This window comes from Taudactylus pleione, unplaced genomic scaffold (genome assembly GCF_031769625.1).
Source record: "Taudactylus pleione unplaced genomic scaffold, aTauple2 ptg000396l, whole genome shotgun sequence".
Taxonomy (NCBI): domain Eukaryota; kingdom Metazoa; phylum Chordata; class Amphibia; order Anura; family Myobatrachidae; genus Taudactylus; species Taudactylus pleione.
In genome coordinates, this window is record NW_028284797.1 from 3635483 (window position 1) to 3658021 (window position 22539).

At 42.1% G+C, this 22539-nt stretch overlaps 1 protein-coding gene across 1 annotated transcript in view; it reads right to left on the reverse strand.

The window, feature by feature from the left end:
• LOC148506780 (uncharacterized) overlaps positions 1-22539 on the reverse strand; it is a 49563-nt gene that overhangs the window by 14875 nt on the left and 12149 nt on the right. Inside the window, exon 2 of the mRNA XM_088446297.1 lies at positions 8463-8983. Within this exon, the coding sequence (XP_088302423.1) occupies positions 8463-8955 (493 nt within the window). The 5' untranslated portion in view covers positions 8956-8983. The remainder of the gene's footprint in view (positions 1-8462; positions 8984-22539) is intronic.

Consider the following 22539-nt stretch of genomic DNA (forward strand, 5'->3'; position numbering starts at 1 on the left):
TTCCCAAGTCAGTGGACTGGATACCCACTTGTGAGTTGGCATTCCAGTCATTGAAGGAGGCTCTGATACCAGCTCCAGTGCAGATGGTGCAATTTCAAGACCAGGACATTGTGGTACGAACTAATGCATCATTGCACGGACTGGGAGCAGTACGGAACAAGGAGGGGCCATATGGGCAGGAGCACCCTTTGGCTTGTTTGAGCAGGATACTGCTACGGTAGGAGGTGGGGTATGCCACAATTGGAACACAGTGGCTGGCAATTGTTTGGGCATTGGACCACCTTCAGCACTATGCATGTGACCGGCCCCCCAAAAGGGAAACTGACAGACTGTTGTGGTGGAGCCTTGGACTTCAGTGTGGCTATTTGGACATTGTGCACCGACAAGGAAAGGCCCACTGCAATATGGATGAACTGTCCAGGCTGGAGCCGAAACCCCCCAGGTAGCTTCCCTGAAACCCCCAAGAGACTGCGGGACAAGGAGCCAAATTGTTGGGACATGGCTGACATGATTAAAATGGCTGTCAAGGCATTGAGGGGATTAACCCTCATGCCATAGCGCCATTTTTAAAAGGACAGTGCAAAAGCACACTGCACATGGTTTATAATAAACTGTATTAAAGTATATATGTATTGCTGTAATGCACTGCAGCTGATCTGCAATGCATTAGTGCATGAAGCAACGTATATTTAATAGGCTATGCACTATATGGTTTAAATGTATATTTTGTAGAGAAAATGCACTTATAAGGAATGTATAAGTTATTTTGTTTTAGAATGCTGTAACATTTAAGTCAAATGTCAAATGAGACACTCTCACCTCCTGACATAGGAAGTGATATGTTAATTGTCCTGACCTATGATAGTGGACAGACCCATTGTGTAACAAAGCTTTCTTTGAAGTGCATTCCAGATTAGACCTGGCTGGAAGTTTTCTGTGTGGTGTGAAGAGGGTGAAATGGCCTGAGACTATCTCTCCTGTGTGTGTGAACTTCTGGGGGAGAGAAGTGTTTGTTTTTTCATGATTATTGCAGGAAGACCAAAGCGAATATTATTGCTGGTTATCCTACATAGATATTTTGTCACTGTGTGATAAATGTATCACAGGATGAAAGTAAATGACCAGTTCCTGTGGAATGTGAGTTGTAATTACTTTTGGGATAGATGGTCTGATTGGGTTACAAGACCAACTGTGGGTGGATTTCACCATGCTGTATTATGTGTTCTGACTATATATACAGGGCCTGTGAGCCTGTTTTTTTGTACAACCCTGTAACTTCTTTGAGGAGAAGATTTGCTTGATAAAATTATGTGTATGCGATGTACCCCTTCATCCGGAAGGACGAGTCTTCTTCAAGACTTTGAGCAATAAACATCTTGCCTGACTTCAATTGTATCTCCAACCTGGGACCATCAGAATTGCGCAAAATGCTATTCCATTCTCCGGCTGTTCTGGGTAAGAGATCAGTGTCTCCAAGTTCAAGCCCTCTGCCAGCTATTGTGCAGACCTGGTCCAGTGCGAGGGATCAGGAGGAATCAGCCGACACCAATCAGGGGGTGTGGCCAAAGCTAGGCAAATGCATATGCAGCAGAAGCAGTTCCAGGTGCTGAGGTAGGAGCCTGAGGGTAATGTAAAAAGCGGTTCCAAACGCTGATGGTAGAGTTGGTGGTGGCAGCATCGTAAACGCCCACGGCGCTGTGGGTGGGGTAAGTGACAGGCGGTCACTGACGGTGAGTGGGAGTCCAAAAGTGCTAACCCGTGACCAGGGCCAGCCTAGACGAAAGGCGTCCGGTCACACCTGGCCTTGGCATTCCTACAAAACAGGAGTAACATGTCCCTATTTTTGTAAAGAAGTTCCCATCGCTTCTCCCTCCCCACCCCAAAATAGCTGCAGCATGTCAATCATGCTGCGGCTTTTGGGGCACTGCAGGCAAATTCACAGATGGAGGACAGCACATGCACAGTACACATCTTGCGCATGCGCAGTCCTCCCACTATCGGGTTTGTGTACATCACTGAATGAGGCCCATAGTGTGGATTCATGGGCCTCAAAAGGAGCAGAGCTTACACGAAAGTAGATGAAGTTTCACCCAAAAGTGGGTCTTTCTGGTCATATCAAGGAGGGCCTTATTTTGTCCCAATGTCTGAATGTAGAAATGTACTGTGTGACTTATGACGTGTAACTGCTATTGCATGTGTGTTTGTGGAGAGATCCTGACTACCATTACAGGTATGACAATTTTGTGACTAGAGTGCCTAGAGTGCCTTTAAACTTTGGTGTGGGTGAACCATGGATCCTAGCGTGCATGCACAGGTAAAGATGCAAATGGGAACTTTGCAGCCTCAAATCTACACAGCTGACAAAAATACTTGCTTGCATATTGTTACACATATTTCTGCAGTGAACATTTTTTATACAATAATCTGTGGATGCATATTAAAGTTTTACACACTGCACAAGGCCCTAAAACAAACATACACATCTATTGGTGATTCTGAGTTGTAAGCATCTGAGTTGCAATTCCACTTGTGGCTGAATGAGTGTAACTGTGTGTTTATATGTAGTCTAAAGGCCTATGTGGTTTTGTAGGCAAAATTGTAGGCTATTCTGAGTTGGGGCAAATAGAGAAGTCTGTCTCACACATTCATTCAGTGGCGGGCTGGGCCAGGGGGCAGGGTGCCATGTGCCCCCTGGGCCGCAGCATCATGCAGGCTGTGACACAGACTGCACAGCATGTGTAGCGCTGACTGGATGGAGTTCGGTCAGCACTACACAAGTGACAAGCACCCAGCCGCCGGCAGCGGCAGCTGTGTGTTTGTTTTGATCAGCAGCCAATGAGAGTCTGACAGGAATTTTGAAGCTCAACAAACTATATCTTCTAATCATTCCTTTTTACACAGTAATTTGAAGTCAACATCCCACATTTTGTAAAGGAAATTTTGTTGAAACTTTTAATAATATGGTTTTAAATGATTTGGAGGCTCTAGGTGACAATTATCAGTTGAATAAGGACAAAAATTTGAGCAGGAAAGAAAGAGAAATCCTAAAAGAACTAACTGAGGAGGAGTCAATCATTATAAAACCGGCTGATAAAGGGGGGGGTACTGTTATTATGAATAGTAAAGATTACTATTTAGAAACCGAGCGTCTGTTGAGTGATGTCACCACTTATAAAAAATTGGATAGGGATCCTACTATTATTTAGAAAAGTGAACTATATAAAATTTTAAAGACGGCTTCAAATAAAGAGATCTTATTGAAATCAGAATTTGATTTCTTATTTATTACCCATCCAAGGATCCCTTACTTTTACATTTTACCCAAAGTTCACAAAAATCCAGTTAAACCGCCAGGTTGACCTATAGTGTCAGGGATAAATTCCCTCACTTCAGGACTGTCCAAATATGTGGACACGTTTCTACAACCTTTATTCAGTACCCTCCCCTCATATCTTAGGGATTCCACTGAAATTATTAGTTTACTGAAGAGTTTAAAGTGGGAGAATGGATTCACTATGTGTACAGTAGATGTATCATCACTGTACAGTTGTATAAGACACCATCAAGGAATAGAATCCACAAAATTCTTCTTGGAAAAAGATGATTGATTACATGAGGATCAGATTATTTTTATTTTGGATAGTATTTCATTTATTTTAAATCATAATTATTATTAAATTATTTTAAACTTTTAACACAATTTTACCTACAAATACAAGGTACAGCCATGGGGGTCAGGTTTGCACCAAGTTATGCTAATTTATTCATGGGATATTGGGAGTATAACCGCATTTGGAATAATAATCCTTTTGGTGCAAACCTGGTCCTATGGCGAAGATATATTGATGATATAATTTTTATTTGGAAGGGGGATGAAGACACGCTGACTCAATTTTTGATCTATCTTAATACCAATGATCTTAATCTGAAATTTGAATCCAATATGAGTACAGAAAGAATTACATTTTTAGATTTAGATATATATCACGACCAGGATTCTTTTAAAACTAAAACTCATTTTAAACCAGTGGATTCAAACAATTATCTTATGCCTTAAGCTGTCATAATCCCCAGTGGGTTCGCAACATCCCTAAAGGTCAATTTAGGCGTATTAGGAAAAATTGCACAGATCTTGTTTATAAAGAACAGGCCACTTTTTAACACAGAGGTTTAAAGAAAGAGATTATTCAGCTCCCCTTTTGGAAAAATGTTATACTGAATATGGAACATTTAACCAAGATGAATTGTTAAAGAAGAATATTACTGACAATAGCTAAAATTACATTATTTTACCCTTCATCACAGGTTATAATGGTCAATCAAATGCTATTAAATCCATTATTGATAAACACTGGCCTATACTATGTTGCGATCCTATTTTGGGTATACACCTTCCAAAGAAACCAAAAGTGATTTTTAGAAAGGCACCAAATATCAAGAATATGTTGCCTCCAACTGTACCACTTTCAGTAGGCAAGAAATCCGAAAATTGGCTCAATATCCAACAGGAAGGATTTTTTCCATGTACTTCATGCATTTCTTGCAAGTATGGACAGAAGATCACATCATTAACCTCTATTGTGAAGAAACAGGAGTTTTCAAAAAAGCAAAATATCAACTGTAACAGTGACTACGTGATATATCTGTTGGAGTGTCCATGCCATTTACAGTACATCGGGAAAACAGTAAGATCTTTAAAGAATAGGATTCGGGAACATATCCTGAATATTAAAAAAGGATTTCTCACTCATAGTGTCTTAAAACATTTTTTAGAGAAACATTCAAGTGATCCAGCCAGACTTAGAGTTATTGGTATTGATCGTGTCCATTTAGGAATAAGAGGGGGTGATAGAGCAAACCAACTCACCAAAAAAGAAACTTATTGGATTCATAAATTGAAGACCCTTTTCCCGTTGGGCTTAAACATAGATATTGATTTGGCCGCCTTTCTGTAAGGAACACTACATTCTACTGGTTTTTAGTTTTTGCCTTGTATTTCATGGATAAATCATGTGATTATTTTTTGGATCCTCATTATGCTATATTGATTTGATCTATGTGGGACCATTATTGCATTTTGTATTACACAATTTTTTCATGCATTTTATGTTTTTCATGTTTTTTCTTTTCCATTCTTTTCTCAATTTCTTTTCCTCTTTCTTTTTTTTGTATTCACATAGTATACATGTCATGTGCATATAGAATTATATGTACAGGTAGGGTTTAGTACATTTATTTTAAGACACTATTATAGAGTCACTATTTTATAATAGTGTAATTACATATTAATTATATTATTATATTCACGTAGTTTATACTTCACATTAATGTCACACATATTCAAATCCCTTATGTATTAGTATTATTATTGTACTATCATTTATTTAGATTATTCACATAAGTGACATTTAATTAGGATCTTTCCTTCTGATAAGTCTATGGAGTTTGGATCACAATGTGTGGTGTGGCTTCATAGTCTCTAGGGTCACTTTTTTCTGATTGGAATATTGGGTGTTTTATATTCACATGAAGTCACTTGTTTATTGTTTCTATGGATACTGATAGCTCTGACGGCTTATAGACTATAGTGCTTATATTATTATTATTTTTTTTTTTTGTAGTGTTATTTATTTTTTATTATTATTATTATTATTATTATTATTTTTTTTACATATGTATGAGGTCACCTGTCTATTGTCTCCATGGCTACTGATCGCGCTGATGGTTTACAGACCACAGTGCTGATTGGAGTGTTTAAAATGGGTTCAGTTTCACACAATCAGGAGGGCTATCCATGCAGTTATCTTTGTATGTGTTTATGCATGAGTGTTACCATGCTGATTGCTCTCTCTGCTGTTAATTATCTAATTTGCTGGCTCAGCTCCTCCCATTTTCTTATGAACTTTTGGGATTCCTTTTAAACATTGTTTAAAACACTTATATGTTGTTCTCTGATATGCAGTATGTCTTATATTATTTTCTTCTATGTATTTTGATGTATATTTTAAGTTAATTGACCATATGTCAATCATCATTTGTCTGAACCTCAGTCCCCTATTTAAGGGCTGGAAGGTTCATTTCCAAGTTGTCAGCCTGAAGAAGCAGACACAGGCTCTGTGAAACGCGTTGCTGCTATTGGTGCCTTCTTCACATTTTTTACATTACGGTTTGGCACTATTTATAGTTATTTTATAACTTATAATTATATTATATTTTATATTTTATTGATTTTCTCTTTTGTATGGCCATATATGAAATTATTTTAATGGAAGTTAAATAAAATTATTTTTAAGAGATATATATTTTTTCATTACAGACGGACATCGGGATTTAAAATAAATGTCTAAGGCGCTTATGCAATTGGAATAAGGTGAGCAGGATATTATTTACTATTATTCTGACTTAATGACAACCGATTTGCACTATGGAGGCATGTTTTATTTTCTTCACATAACGACTACTGCCAGGATTTGAGACCCATCCAGATCGATTCATTGTTGCTATTGCAACCACCGTAGGACCACAGTGTTGATTTGTGTCCATTGTACTGATCTCACCTATAAAGTGTGAGTATATTTCTATATACTTTCTTTCTTGGTTTTTATCACAGACTTACACTAAATTTTTTTTTCCATTCTCTTTTTTTCCCCCAAAATAACACTGATCCTTGAGAGCACCGGAATACTTCTATACAAAGGACTCTCATTAGCTGCTGCTGCGCCCACTGCAGGAGCCGCTCCATCTTCCAGCTCCTGCAGTGGGTAATGGGAGAGATGTCATGATGTCATATGACATCTCTCCCATAATGCAGAGTGGCCCGGCCCGGGAAGGACTGACGGAGGAGCGGTTGGTGACGGTGGGCGTGGGGATTGAGGTAAGTGTTTTTTTTTTCTTTTTTATTACGTATTACTACTGAGGGAGGGGCGGGCACTACAAGGGGGAGACCACTACTGGGGGCACTACAAGGGGGGAGACTACTACTACTGGGGGCACTACAAGGGGGGAACCACTACTGGAGGCAATACAAGGGGGGACTACTACTACTGGGGGCAAAACAAGGGGGGGACTACTACTACTGGGGGCACTACAAGGGGGGAACCACTACTGGAGGCAATACAAGGGGGGGACTGCTACTACTGGGGGCAATACATGGGGGTCTACTACTACTGGGGGCCCTACAAAGGGGGAACCACTACTGGGGGCACTACAAGAGGGAGGAACTACTACTGGGGGCACTACAAGAGGGAGACCACTACTGGGGCCACTACAAGGGGGAGATCACTACTGGGGGCACTACAAGGGGGAGATCACTACTGGGGGCACTACAAGGGGGGGCAACTACAGGGGGGCACTACAAGGGGGGACCACTACTGGCGGCACTGCAAGGTAGAGACCACTACTGGGGATTATTACTGGGGGCACTTCAAAGGGGGACTACAACCAGGTAGACTACAACTGGGGGCACTACAGGGGGGGGACTACTACCACAAGGGGGGACTACTACTGGGGGCACTACAAGGGGGGGACTACTACTACTAGGGGCACTACAAAGGGGGACTACTACTACTAGGGGCACTACAAGGAGAGGGGACAACTACTGGGGTACTGCAAAGGGGGAGGGGACTACTACTAGGGGCACTACATAGGGGGGAGGGGACTACCACTGGGGGCACTGCATTGAGGGACTACTGCTGGGGCTCTATAAAAAGGGCAATACTGGGGGTACTGCATAGGGGGGAGACTACAACTGGGGCCACTATTTAAGGGGCCTGCATAAGGATTACCACTATTGGGGGCACTGCATGGGGGGTGGACTGCTACTGGGGGCACTATATAAGGGGCACTACATAGGGGGTACCACTACTGGGGGCACTATATAAGGGGCTTACTACTGGGAGCACAAGGGGCACTGCACAGGGGGGACCATTACTGGGGGCACTGCATAGGGGGGATCACTACTGGGGGCACTACTGGAGGCCTGCATAAGGGGGTCCTCTCCTGGGGCACAGGGGGGCACTGCATATGGGCACCACGATGGGGCTGCCCCATATCTTTATTTTTACTTTACATTAGTCCCATATGGACCCACCTCCTCCCTGGTGCACTTGAGGAGGGGGGTGGGGGGGTGCCGTAGCATGCACGTTCTTTGGGCATCCTGGCTACACACCACTCCTCTGCCAAGGCCGCCTGCATGCATTTGCCCCCCAGGCTAAATGTTGCCAGCCAGCCCCTGCATTCATTAACCATGTAATTACATAATGTGGATTTTTGTGCATTGTTTAAGTAAGTGTGTGCTATGCAAAATATATATTTTTCAGCTCTACAGTGGGCACTTGTGAATGGATTTACTGGGCTGTCTGCAGAACACTTCCTCAGTTGTTCAGATTCCAAATCTGTAAACAATAATTACAATAGTTGAACGATATGGCTCATACTGTATTACAATGAATTATGTTGCATACCTTTCAGTAAAGTGCTGTTTGTTTCCATTGGGTAAGTCACTGTTACATTGTTTTGGGAATGTCCTGTAGTTGCATTTGCTGTAGTTGTGTTATCTGCTTTGCTATCAGTACTGCTTGTTTGTCTGGTCACAGGCACAGTGACAGAAGAGAAGAACGTTGCAGTGACTGTAACAGTAGAAGGTGCAGATGACATATTCCAGGAACTCTGATTGGATGTAGATGTAGTCACATGTGGCAGCTTTGGTGAATACAATGTTGTTGCATTTTCATTACTGGAAGTTGAATTAACACTTGAGTTCATGTTTGTATGCAGCGTGGTTCCTTCTACATTGGAACCAGTGGTGTTCGGAGGTAAATATTCTGTACTTATTAAAGTTTTAGAACTATCTGTAGCTGGAGTCAATTCAGTTGCATTATCCATAGCATTCCCAAATATGACTGAGGAGCAGACAAAGATGTACAAAATCACAGAGATAGCTCTCGCAGACATCATTTCCACTTAGTTCTTTTCCCTTAAATTTCTATAAAGAAATTAAACCAAGGGTTAATTTCGATAACAACATTCAATTTAAACTTGCTTAAAGTGTACATCGCAATCAGCAAAATTACATATATGTAGAGAGATAATATTGATTTATCTTAATTAAGCATTATATTTCCTACTGTAGTTTTCAAAATGCAAATGATAAGAATAATTCTGGCTTAACCACTCAACTGGCATAGAAGCATGGGGTGCGACCGAGTAAGCTGGGCTTTCCATGACATGGTTGCGTCCCATGCAAAAGCGCTGTCCAACTGCATGCCGCGTGTGCTGTCCAACTGCGTGCAGAATGGATTCCCTCACCTCATCCGGCCCACTGGCTGTGATGTAGCGGTCTGTGATATCTTGCCCATAGCTGGGTTAAGGTTAGTGGGGGCCACAGGGTAATGACATGGTGATGACCCTGGCTATTATTTATATATTTTAGATATGTAAAATTATATATATATATATAAATAAAATAAATGTAGACCAACATTTTCAAAAAAGAAAGATAATCAGTTTTATCAGGTGCACTCACATCCTCGGGTAACATTTACATATTTTATATATATATATATATATATATATATATATACTATTTTTATTAGGTGTGCTTTAAAAAGACAATATCTTTTGGTCTATATATAATAAGAGTATCAGGGTCCTACTCTATTATTATAAGTGACAAGAGGTATTTTTATATAAGAATTATCTACCCTTAATTAATGTCATCAAGTAAAATATAATTTGTTCAATTATAGAACTATAGAGTGATAAAGAAAATAATTTTAAGTGAATAAAGAATTGTTTAAAACCGAAGCTGTTTGCTGTCTTTATTTATTAGTCTATTTTAGTAGTCACTGTGTGTTTCAAAATATGTATCCCTTTTTCAAAAATTGATATATTTACTGTCGGGTTTTAAAGATACAAAAGTATCCAAGAATAAATTATTGTCAGCCAAAGTTGTAGCTAATTCAAAGCCTGGCTGTTTCATGCTTCTAGTGCAGGCAGATTATGGCTACAGAAGGTAGTAATTTCTCCATGGCAGATATAGCGAAAATAATAATTCTCCGTAGCAATTATAAATGTAGCCGCTTGTCCTGTTATCAGGGGAAAGTAATATATAGTAAAACCCCTTATCCACACACTTGGAGATCACTATGTTATTTTTATTAGCTTAGTCTAAAGTGACCGTGGTTCAGTAGTTATGAGCCGATACTCACTAATCAATCTAATGCTAAGTAAAGTGACAGGTTACACTCCTAACTCTGTTTCTCCTTTATAATTTGTTGATCTTTCACAGTTTCACAGTTTTATTGCACATCTCTTTGGGGGTTACAAAATGTTGGCTAGTACATCTTTGCATACACACAAATCTTATGCAGCCCTCCCTGTAGTCTCCGTGCTGGTTATCTTTGAATTACAACATGTAAAGCTGCATACACACACAACGATTTTGTTACCAATGATTTTCTGAACGATTTTCTGAACAATTATCTGTCAGATTTTTTGAAAGTGTAATGAATGATTTTTTTGAATTGCAAACGATTTTGGCATAATAACTTAATGAAAATCATTGAGTTGGCCTGTCTGACTGAACTACAAACTACAAACGTGAACTCACATGAATGATAATCATTCATCGTTTTCACTCAGAAAGTGAATGATTTTTTCAACGAATGAACGATAAATGATATCGTTAACGATAATCGTTCAAAAAATCGTTGTGTGTAAGCACCTTAAGTGTGATAGATCCTGCACGGTCTCACTGCAATTAACTGCACTTATCTCTCAGAGATTAACTCTATATTATGGATGGCATTCCCACAGAGAAGTGCAGTTTTAAACACACTTAAATAGACATAATCATCACATATGTAGTTTAGACAGCACACAGCTACACGCCGATGCACATTTCACTTCAACAAGCTTTCTCAAGGCATAGGACTATTTTAGTTATGTCCTTGCATGCAAACACATAGGCCCTGGATTTAATATGAATTTGCATGAGTCATCAAGTTTGCGCAGACTGAGGATAAAAGGATGTGTTTGTTGCTTTCTTACATGTTTTTGGCAGACTGCCAATTTCCACTGAAAGCAGCCCTGAAACCTGTGTAATTTAAGAGTGCCCCCATTTTTAGGATTTGTGTGAACTCTGGATGTGCATAAAGGACAAAAAGACGGACAGATAGACAGACACTTTCTCCCATAGAGAATTCCGGAGAGGTGGGCATGGTGTTTAAGGGGCTACACCTCAAAAGCTATGGGACGTACCGAGCTGAAAATTGGCATGGCCGGTAGAACTGTCGCTATTTCAGGGCGAAAAAAAAAATGAGGATTTGAGAACAATCTAAAGTTTAAACTGTCAGTTTTTTCGGTCACTATCAGTTAGGAGAACTTTTATGCTGTTGTCTATGGTGGATTTTTGAGAAGGCATAAGTCAGGGTAGAGGGCGAATTTAGACTTGGGGTTTGTGTTATTTTGTAACTCTTGTTCCAGTGTAGGGCCTTTTGGGGTTTAGGTAATTGAGAAAGTTACAGTTTTTAAACTATTACCTCACATATGCCCCATTATATAGATAGGGACCTTCAATTTGTTGCGCAGCCTCAATAGGTGGTCTCCGGCAGGAGGGAATACTCTGGCTTCAAATGGGTGCGGGCATTAACTGCTGATGGGACCTGGGGAAAGTAGCGGGCTAGCGACCCGGCTTAGATGCTGGCATTAGCGGCAGCGGAGCAGGCATTAGCGGCGTCACCCAGCGATGGGACTTGCCAGTGGTGTGGGCATTGGCGGCGGGACTCTGTGGTGGTACTGTGTTGGTGGTAGGCCTGGACCGGAGAGGATCCAGTCCCTGCCAGCCATTCTGAGTTTAGCAGCAGTGCCCATTTAAAAAAATGGCACGTCAGCACATTTTTGAAATTCAAAAACAGCCACTGCAAGCCAATAACGGCTCATGATGTCATCATAGAGTTCAGCAGTGGTGCCCATTTTAAAAATGGCACCTCAAGCCATTTTTGAAATTCAAATATGGCCACTGCGAGCCAATCATGGCTCATGATGTCATCACCCTGCCCCCTCAGCAGGCTTATATAAGACAGTACGATGCAGCAGCATGGCAGTCCGACGGTGAGGAGGGAGCGTAAAGTGCTCCCAAAGAAAGAATACAGCCGAAGTCGTAGTGGGCGGCGGCCATGCAAAAGAGCTCAAAGGCTGCAGCCCACTAGGTGAAGAGGACACCAGAAGCCCTGGGAAGGTGGCAGTCGCACAAAAGATCTAATTGGTTGCCACCCCCAGGTGAAAACACCAGAAGACCTGGTGGGTTGGTGCCCGCCAGGCTAAAGCAACGGAAGCTCTGCTGGGTTGATGCCCGCCAGGTGAAGCTGACAGAAGCCCTGGGGGTTGCCCCCATAAAAGAGCTAATTGGCTATCGCCTCCCAGGTGAAGATGCAGTAAAATACACTTTTAAAATATTAAAGTGTATTTTGTTTATTTTGATATATCTATTACAGGTGGACTATAGGTGCCAGTGGGCCCGTAATGCCCTGCATGATGGTACTTGCTGGGACCTGTGGTTCACCTGCAAAAGACAATATATTTTTTACATTACACAATCAACCTGTCCCCAGGAATCCCCAGCCTAGGATGAGGTAATGATTTGGCTGGTTGACCAGGTGAAAGGGTTCCCCTGGCTGTGGCTTTATTACCCTGCTAGAAAGAAGCTCAGTGCTGGTTATGGAAAATACAGGGGACTCCTACTCTTTTTGTCACATGTATTTCCAAAACCAGGAAAAGCTCGGCTGAGCCCAGTGGTAGTTGTGCTAAATACAGGGGACCCCTACATATTTTGACCCCTTTATTTTCACAACCAAGACCGGCAGTGAAAAGCCCAGGGCTGGTGGTGCTTTGGGGGGATGCATGTCTTTTTTTTATTTTACACATATTAAATTTTTAACACAGATGCATGGATGGATCTCACTGATACATCCATGCTTATGTGTCTTATTGATTTTATTTTCTCAGATGCATGCCCTGTGCCAGTGAGCCCCTCTGTTGCCTGATGATGCCCCTGTGCACTACCCCACTGCTGCCACTTATCCGCACCCCCACTGCTGTCACTGTCCCGCACACCTCCTCCACCCACACTAGTGTACCATTTTATTGCTCTTCTCCCCTGTAGGGGGGCCTGGTTTTCTCCTCCAAACCTTAATGGTTAATAAAATGTAAAAAAAGCTATGAAATTCCACAAAAAACCTTATGGTTTCACATGTCCCATTAAGGCTTCTTAGACATGATCTGAAATTTCACAAAACCTCAAACTAGAAAAAGCAATGAAGTTCCGATTATTAAAGCTGAAGCCTTAATGTTCCTTGCACAATACAGATATGGTATGTCATTACACCCTGTGGTTAACTGCAGATTCAGCACTCTCACAAAGTGAGATTGCTGTCACTCACAAAATGGTGGAACTGCTAATTGACAGAATTGTGTGCTCATTAGAATACACACATGCAGTCTATGCAACTGAGGTCTGAGCAGTTATGTGGCACACACATAACCCCTCCACAGTTAGGGTACATGTAGCTTAAACTGCATTAGTTTCACAGTAGATCAGCCTCTGACTGTAAATATAAAATAGTGCAGAATTCAGAATATTTGGTTGTGTTTTTGAAGCAGCATATTTCAAAAACACACAAAAAATGTGCATTGTCTCCACAAAGAGGGGGGTGCTGTCAGCTGACAGGACATTGTTTTGTGTGAATGTTTTCCTGAACAGCCCCATGTAGCCAGACTTAGACATTGGCAGGGGCAGAACCATGGGTGACAATGGAGGCACCTGCCGCCGGGCTCCAGCTCTGAAGGGGCACCTCCTCCATTGTCCACAACATATTCACCACACTTATGGCTGTTACTATGTACCGTCATGGTCGCCCAATACATGGCCCCTCTTCCCGACACCTGAGAAACCACCATAAACTAGTTGAGAGCTCCATGTCAGACCATCAGCTGCCACCTTCATCTATCTATAACCTGTCTGCATGTGAATTGCTACATTATAGTGCCAGCGGCTGTGAACGAGGGGGAGGCATGGGGGGGGACACACACACCAAATTATAACTTGCCTTTGGGCGTTTAGGACGAACTTACACCACTGCACATTGGTGTTAAATTTAAACCTCTGTTTTGTAAACTTTCCTACCTGCACTGTAGAAGCTCAGGAAGAAATGAGCTGCACATGAGCATAAATCCCGTGTACAGTCAAATCGAGTCCAGGTTAGTTGGCTCGATGCAGTCAAATCCCTCTACCAGATTGTCGCATCCTGTTGAAACCGCCATAGAGATTGATACAGTTTGTTCAAAATAATTTAAAGAAAATGTTTTGAAACAATTTGGACCAATTTGTGAGACATTGGGCCTGGTCCATAGGTGCCATTGTCCAGCAATGTTGCTTGTGCTCTTATTCTTTATATCATAATCTTTGAAAAAGGCCCCCAAAGGATCAAGGGACCCAAATTCTCTCTTTGAATCCAAGATTGAACAAAAGAGTGGAGAAGAGGTCCAATGGAGAAGTTGCCCACAGCAACCCATCATTTTCTAGAATGTACTTGATAAATGCTACCTTAAAGCTGATTGGTTGCTAAGGGCAACTTCTCCACTGGTCCACCTCTCCACTCTTTTCACTGCTTGATACATCAACCCCAAAGTGAGATAAGATAAGATGTCAATGGGATATAGGACCTCATTCAGAGGCGGTCGCAAGAGGTGATCACTCGCTCTGAATGAGGGCGGGCGCTTCTTTTTTTTTGGTGCTTCCTGGTCGCCCCTTCAACATCGACAGCCGCCCCTTCTGTAGCGAGCCCCGGGGCAAGAGAGTTTCTCTCTCACTCCGGGGCTTGCGCACGCGCAGTGCGGCCGCTGCACGTGCACAGGGCTACCCATCGACCTGGTTGCGGGCACATCGGTTCTTGCGACCAGGTCTGAATGACCCCCATAGTCTCCTAACAGTCTTCTAAGTAGGATAATGCTGCCTGATGTTGTGACATTCCATTTTCCATGAGTTGTGTGTGTTTATGAAGTTATACTGGTAAGGGGTGTGTGTTGTGAATGTTATAATGTACAGTGGATACTTCAATGTGGTATAATCTGAACTGAGGGGCATTGTAATGTGGCATAATTTCAACTGGTGGCACTGTAATGTAGAGGTGAGCGGTTTGGTTATTTTGGAATTTGGAAAATGGCATTTTATTGCTTATCCGGCACTAACATGTTTTGGATAGCCAAGAAGATAAATCCAAACTTGCATTCATTTGGCAAAAAGAACAGTGTAGAACTGAACTGTTCATCTCTACTGTAATATGGCAAAATATGAATTGAAGGGCACTGTAATGTGGCACAACATGAACTGAAGACACTATAGTATGTCATAATATGAACTGTGGGCACTGTAATTGTGGTATAACATGAACTGAAGACACTATAGTATGTGATAATATGAACTGTGGGCACTGTAATGTGGTATAACATGAACTGAGGACACTGTAATGTGCCATAATATTAACTTGAAGAAACTGTAATGTGGCATTAATATGAAGTGGGGGCACTGTAATGAGGAACATTATGAACTGAGGGTACCACAATATTTACTAGGGACACTGTGTGACATAAAGAGAACTTGAGACATTATATGGCATAATGTGAATTGGCAGCACTACAATGTGGCATATTGTGAACTGGGGCACTACAATGTGGTATAATATGAACTGGGGCACTATGTGTATAATGTAAAATTGGGCACTCCTGTTGAGGCATAAAATGAACTAAGTCACTACAGTGGGGAATAACACTAACTAGGGCACTACTATTGGGCATAAAATGAACTAAGGGCCTGATTCAGAGATGGACGCTAATGCGATTTTCATGCAGATCGAGCAATTGTTTGCCACCGCACATGCATATAAGCCGCACCGTGCGTGTGCAGCAATCGCATTGTGATTACGGACACAGAGGATCCCATCACAAAGTGACTGACAGGTTGTCAGCGTTTGGGGGTGGTAATGGGGAGTGGTCAGAAATAAGCAGACGTGTATGTCCTTTTAAACGCTATTACATGGGCATGCAAAAATTAGCCACTGCGAGTGCCTGTGCAGCTCTGCATGTCAGAAGAGCTCCCAAGGCTGCGGCAGGTCAGACCTGTTGCAAGCGTAAGATGGCTGCCAATGTGCGTCGATGTTAACGATATTTATGCAGGTATGCGTAAGAAGGCAGCAGTGGGCGTCTTTATGCTCGGGTGACCTTTGCTAACATTAGGATATTTTGGCTGCTGCGTTGCATATCAAATTGCAGCTGTGATGGCATTAGCGTCCATCAGGCCCTAAGTCACTACTATTGGGCATAACATTGATTAGGGCACTACTATGCTGCGTAAAATGACCAACTGATGCATAGAAAGGTGCCTCTCTAGAATCATTGTGGTGGGGGTCCCTTCAAAATGTTGCTATGGGACCCACATATGCTATGCCCCTGTATAAAAGGACCACTTCCAATAGAAGATCATAAAATGCTCCACCTACCAAATATCACTCTGATTGCTGTATCTGCAAGTTGTAGTGTTGCTGTACATTAAATGATTACTGTGCATTATATTTAATTGCCGTTCAACAACCATAATGTAAATGAAAGTAATTTTTTTTCTTTTGTAAAATCTGTCATCTCGAGATAGTAGGAACCAATGTTGTATAGTCTTACATATACTGTATTGTATCACATTAAAATATACATGTTTTGGGAGGTTTCACTGAGAAAATACTTATTGAAAATAATAACAAAAAGTTAGTTATGTAACCATGTATTCATGAAACCTTAAAATAAGAAATTCTTTCTTATTATGGCAAATAGAGCTCCTTCCTCATGATGATGTTCAGTATTTATGTTGGCTCTGGTGCAAATATATGGGAGAGCAGCCAATAAATAAGAGCTGTGTATTCAGAGAAGTCACATCTTTGTTCATTTATTATTTTGATTGTTTCTTCTGAGCTTAAGGCCTGATTCAGAAATGGACACAATAGTGATTTTTACGCAGATTGAGCGATTATTTGCCATTCCGCATGCGTATAAGCCGCACTATGCATGCGTATAAGCCGCACTATGTATGCGTATAAGCCGCACTATGCATGCGTATAAGCCGCACTATGCATGCGTATAAGCCGCACTATGCATGCGCATAAGCCGCACTATGCATGCGTTTAAGCCGCACTATGCATGCGCATAAGCTGCACTGTGCATGCGTAGTGATTGGTTTGCGATTATGCACGCACAGAGGAAAGTGAGTGACAGGTAGTTTGGGGTAGGTAACAGTGGGTGGTTAGAGAAACGCAGGTGTGTCTTACCGCTTAAACACCGTTACATTGGCATGCATAAATTAGCCATTGTGATCTCCTACGCAACATGAGAGCTCTCTACATGTCAGAGCCGCTGTGTTTGAGACAGGTCTGACCTGCAGCAAGGCCTGCATTGTGGTCCATGTGCGTAGATGTTACCAATATTTACGCAGACAAGCGATGTCATACGCATATGAGAAGGCAGCAGTCGGCGTCCAAATGCTATGGAAGCTTTGGAACTATTAGCCTATTTTCGCAGCTGCGATTGCATTAGCGTCCATCTCTGAATCAGGCCCTTAGCTTGAAGCCACCAGAAACTGATAGTAGTTCCTAGTTATCAAATGACATGATCTGCAGTCTAAAGTGTATGGAGCTTTAACTTTTCATATGTTTCAATTTGCATATGTACCAAGTGTAGCTAGCTAAGGGCTCCATTAGTCATACCCACTTTAGCACTAGATCAGATGCTAAAATGTGTATTATGACACCAATTTAATATACAGTATAAATGCTGTTTGTGTAGAATCCATTGGTGGTACAGACTTTCAGGCTTTATTGAATCACTACAAGGATGAAGCAGTATACACATGCATACCTCTCAATTTTTTACTTCCCTGAAGAGGGATAGTTTTGTTGATTCGAAATGGGGATGGGGCATCAGGTAAAATGGGCAGTTCCTTGGCAAAACAGGGTGAAACCTCACTGCACTACCCGTTTGCGTTACTGTGGTGGCGTGCCAAGCACTCTCCGAGATGCTGGGCAGCCCCCAGGGTTCTCCCTACACTAGTGAACAAATGTCGTGTGCAAGCGCACATCATATATTCTACCTATGCTTTACCAGCAGCTTATGCTCCCCCAACTTCCGCCCACCGCTTGACACTGCGGCCCGTGGGTGGGACAGTGGGACAGTGCCAGAAAACGGGACTGTCCCACTGAATGCGGGACAGTTGGGAGGTATGCACATGTGAGGACCAGCGCCGTAACAGGGCTCAAATGTGCCAAGCCAGCCCCCTGAGCATCTGATGTCATGACATTGTGTGCATGATGTCATTATATCGCACAGAGGAAGTGGGGCTGGCAGCATCGCTAGCAGCAATAGGCAAAACAGCAGAGGATGCCACAGAGGAGGGGAGTACTGCTGCACCTCGCTGTACAGGTAAATAATGGTAAATACTAGTGGTATTGTCATAAGTATCAGTATGAGGTGCAGTGATACTATACGAAATATACAGACAACAAATAGTGTAATTATTACCTAAGAGAGACAACCATCATGTATGTGATATATATCTCTGCCTATAAGTAATAAAATAAATCAAAAATAGCCAGGGGCATATCTAGAAGCTTTTGCGCCCCATAGCAACAGTTTAAGTGGCCCCTAACCCTATGCAGCTTTCTCCACACAGTTAATTTTATGTCCCACAGCAATGTCCCCAGATCACATTCCTCTCCTTTCCAGCAGAGTCTACTTCCCCTTTACTGCTATGTATAGGTGGGACAACATGTGTAGTGGTGAAGAATCTTCACTGAATTATTTAAAGGACCGACCGTGATTTTATAATACATATACACGAGAGAGAGAGAGAGAGAGAGAGAGAGAGAGAGAGAGAGAGAGAGAGGTTTGAGTCTATCCAAAATACATGTTCTTTGCAGACATATTGATTATTAGTATATTATATGTCCTGTACTGTCTTCCACTAATTTTTATGAAACATACTTTTTATTTTGTAATTAAAAATATTCCTAGCAACATAATAGAATAAAATGGATAGCTACAGTGTAATGAAAGAAAATGTGAATTAAAACTTGTCAGATCCCTCTAATTGTGAGTCTGTATAATTTATCTTGAAATGATGAAAGTAATAATGATTGATGGCTATTGCCTATTTGCAATATATTATTAGAAATGTACTGTCCCCTAAATGATATTCCTTATTTACTGGAAGAAATATTGAATTAGTCTCATCCCCAAGCATTCATTGTTTTCTAATGTATGTTTACTATTCCCTGTTTCAGCATGTTTCAGTTAATGGACTCTTCATTATTAGGGGTCCGATGGGTTTTCAGAGTTTGCTTGTGGGAATGCGATACTAGCGTCCAAGATCGCATTGCAGAATTCGATGAAATCACCGTGATGTATGAAATTGTGCATGCAACAGCAGTCTCTCACTCCTGTGCATGGTCTACTGACCTCACATGCGTGGGGGCTATTGCTGCGGAGCGCTCCGGAGCAGCCGTATCCTGGTATATTTTATGAAGTGTAGCCCACAGTCTACAGCAGAACAATGCCATCTTCAGATTATCTAAGCTGTGGGGACCAAACTCCAGAATGCTTTGCTTTCCAGAGCTTGGTAAATCTGACAGCATTGCATCCCTCATAGAAATCTATGGGGGTTGTGGCCGCTTTCGGAAATGGAGGGACTACAGCAGGTAGAGGTATATATCTGCTGTGATCCCTCCATAATACATCTGGGGGATATTAAATAATTGCTGGCAGTGGCAGATCTTACTTAGGGGCTGTGGGACTGAAGCCCCCCCCAGTAAAATACACCACCTGCAGGGGCTGCCTAGGCTAGCAATCATAGTGATTTTACATTGGAAGCACTCCCTGCTGATCACAGCCAGACAGGCAGTCTGAGAGGGAGTGGTTTACTCCCCCTGGGACTGCCAGTCCAGACTGCACTAACAGAGAAAGCGCTTCCCATGGGAGGCCACTCCCCTGCTATTATGGCAAACCTAATTGGCTCATAGGGGTTGCAGCTGATGCAGCCCCTAAAAGCCAGCCTGTCTGATAGCAGCAGCTCTGGGCTTAAGCCACGGCCAATTATTTAGGCTCCATTCCTCATGACCATCTGAATGAAGCCCCGCCTCCTGGTGACAGCTGTCAATCATCGGGATGGCAAGGGAGGAGAGAGATGATGTGCAGACCCCCGGGACAGACGGGTAAGGAGCCACTGCTGTTTGTGGGTAATCCCCGAAAACAGGTGTTTTTGGGAATATACTACAAAAGCTGCATACACACGTAAAGATTTTCTGTCCAACCATCCAACTAGGTGATTGGTTGGAATGAAAATCTGGTAAGGTATGAAAGCAAATGACAATCATCAATTTGCTCCCAAAGACCGGAAAATGGACAAAAATTGTTGTTTGAACAAATTGTTTAGATCAAACATTTAACAATCTTGTCTGACGACCAATTTCATCTGTTTTCTGGCATTTCGGAGCAAATTGCTGATCATCATTTACTCCCATACGTTACCAGATTTTCATTCCAACCAATCAACTAGTTGGATGGTTGGACTTAAAATCTTTACGTGTGTATCCAGCCAAATAATTAATTATAACTAGGCCCCTGTGACTGTTATTCAGTGCAAAGTTCACCAGCATTTAAAAGTCATAAGCTAGGTGCAGAGGAGTTGGGCCCTGAAGGCTGTTCGGCCACCATAACAATGGCACCCACTGTAGTTATGCTCCAGCATTCCACTTCTCTGTAACCTCTCTGCGGATTATATTTATTTCAAATTACCAAAGAACCAATACTGTTTAATTCACCCCATGCATTTTCCTAGTTTAGCATATGAGGCACCTGTTTTCCAGCCAGTCTAAGCAGTGATTTTTGCTTAGTTAATTACTGTTAAAATAGAGGAAATAGATCTCTACAGCAATTGCAATGTAAATATATCTTGAACATTTTCTGAACACTACTAGACCGACCATTGTGGTGATCGGAGAGTGTAAGGTGTTGGGGAAATTATCAATATGTACATTACGATTGCTGTTATGATAAATATTCTGTATTGTGCAAACTACAGTTCAACCTGATTGTAACACAAGGATTAAAATAAACAAGGGACTGAAGCCCCCCCCCCCCCCAGCAAAATCTACAATTTATAGTAAGCTGTGTTTTATGCTCATGTGAGATGCTTACAGGACTGGAATGCAAACACTTGTAAACTTGATCTGTAAAGGATTTACGCTGCATGAATATCACATGACTTTTAGAAACTATGGGGCCTGACATAGAGTTACAGTAGATGTAAAAGATGCCCTGTGGCGTATATAATTAAATGTGTATCTACAAACAGGTATTTGCACATCTGTAGTTTGAATAAGACGCGTCTTATGATGCACATTATCTTAAATATCTACAGGGGCATACATTAAACCCATCTTGTATATGGGCATAACTGATGCTTTGTAAGTAATGTTTTCAAGATAGGTGGAAATGTAAATACTGATTTGTGCAAAAGATATACAGTATCAAAAGTTCATGTAGTACATTTTATAGAACAGATTTTACTATTTTATGTATAATATTTTCTACTAGCCCAGTGTCTGAGGTCACCAACTGCACAGAGCCAGAAACTAATTCTGTGCTATTGGGCCCAGAAGTGGTGGGGGCATGTTAAACTGGGTGGGGGGTGCCCGGAAATGCACTTCCAAGGCTTCCACATCCCTCTCATCATCTCACCTAGAACTTCCTGAGCCCCCTCCTAGTCCTATTCTGAGTGGCTCATGTGCAAGTGCGCCAGGCTAAGCCTGCATACAAGAAGACCAGTCTCTACTCTTTTTAGAGCAGAGCAGGGTTCCAGAGACAATACAGCATTGCAAGGCCCGTACCCAATTTTGCTATGCACTGTCTTGTCCCTGCTTTTGTTGTTGTATAATCACTTTTCAATATTGGTTTCTGTCACCTAATTAGTATGCAGATTAGAAATCCTGTGCAGCTCAGAATATTATTTGATTGAAAAATTATGTCCGTCCAGTGGCATTCTATCATCATGTACTCTCCCTTCGGGACCCCACCTTGTGCTCAATATTCTGGCACTTCTGCACATATCTGTGGGAAAATGTTGCAAGGTCAGTGCATTTAATGGTTGCAAGATGCAGAGTCGGCCCTAGGCAAAGGGACATCCAAGCCCACCTAGGGCCGGTGGAGGTTTGGTGCAGGCACGGCTGGGGTACCTACTGCTGTCTGGGCAGATACTCTGGCAGCTGATACTTCAGCTGCACAGTGTCCATGAAAGGAGCTCACCTGACAGCTCCGATCGGGCCTGGCAGCAGCAAAAGTGGGCTGGCTGCAGCGAACAGCCGGTGGCAATATGCGGAGCAGGGAACCTGGACGGCAGCTAGTGGTTAGCTCTGGGTTGGCTCTGGGGCATCACATAATCAGAATGAG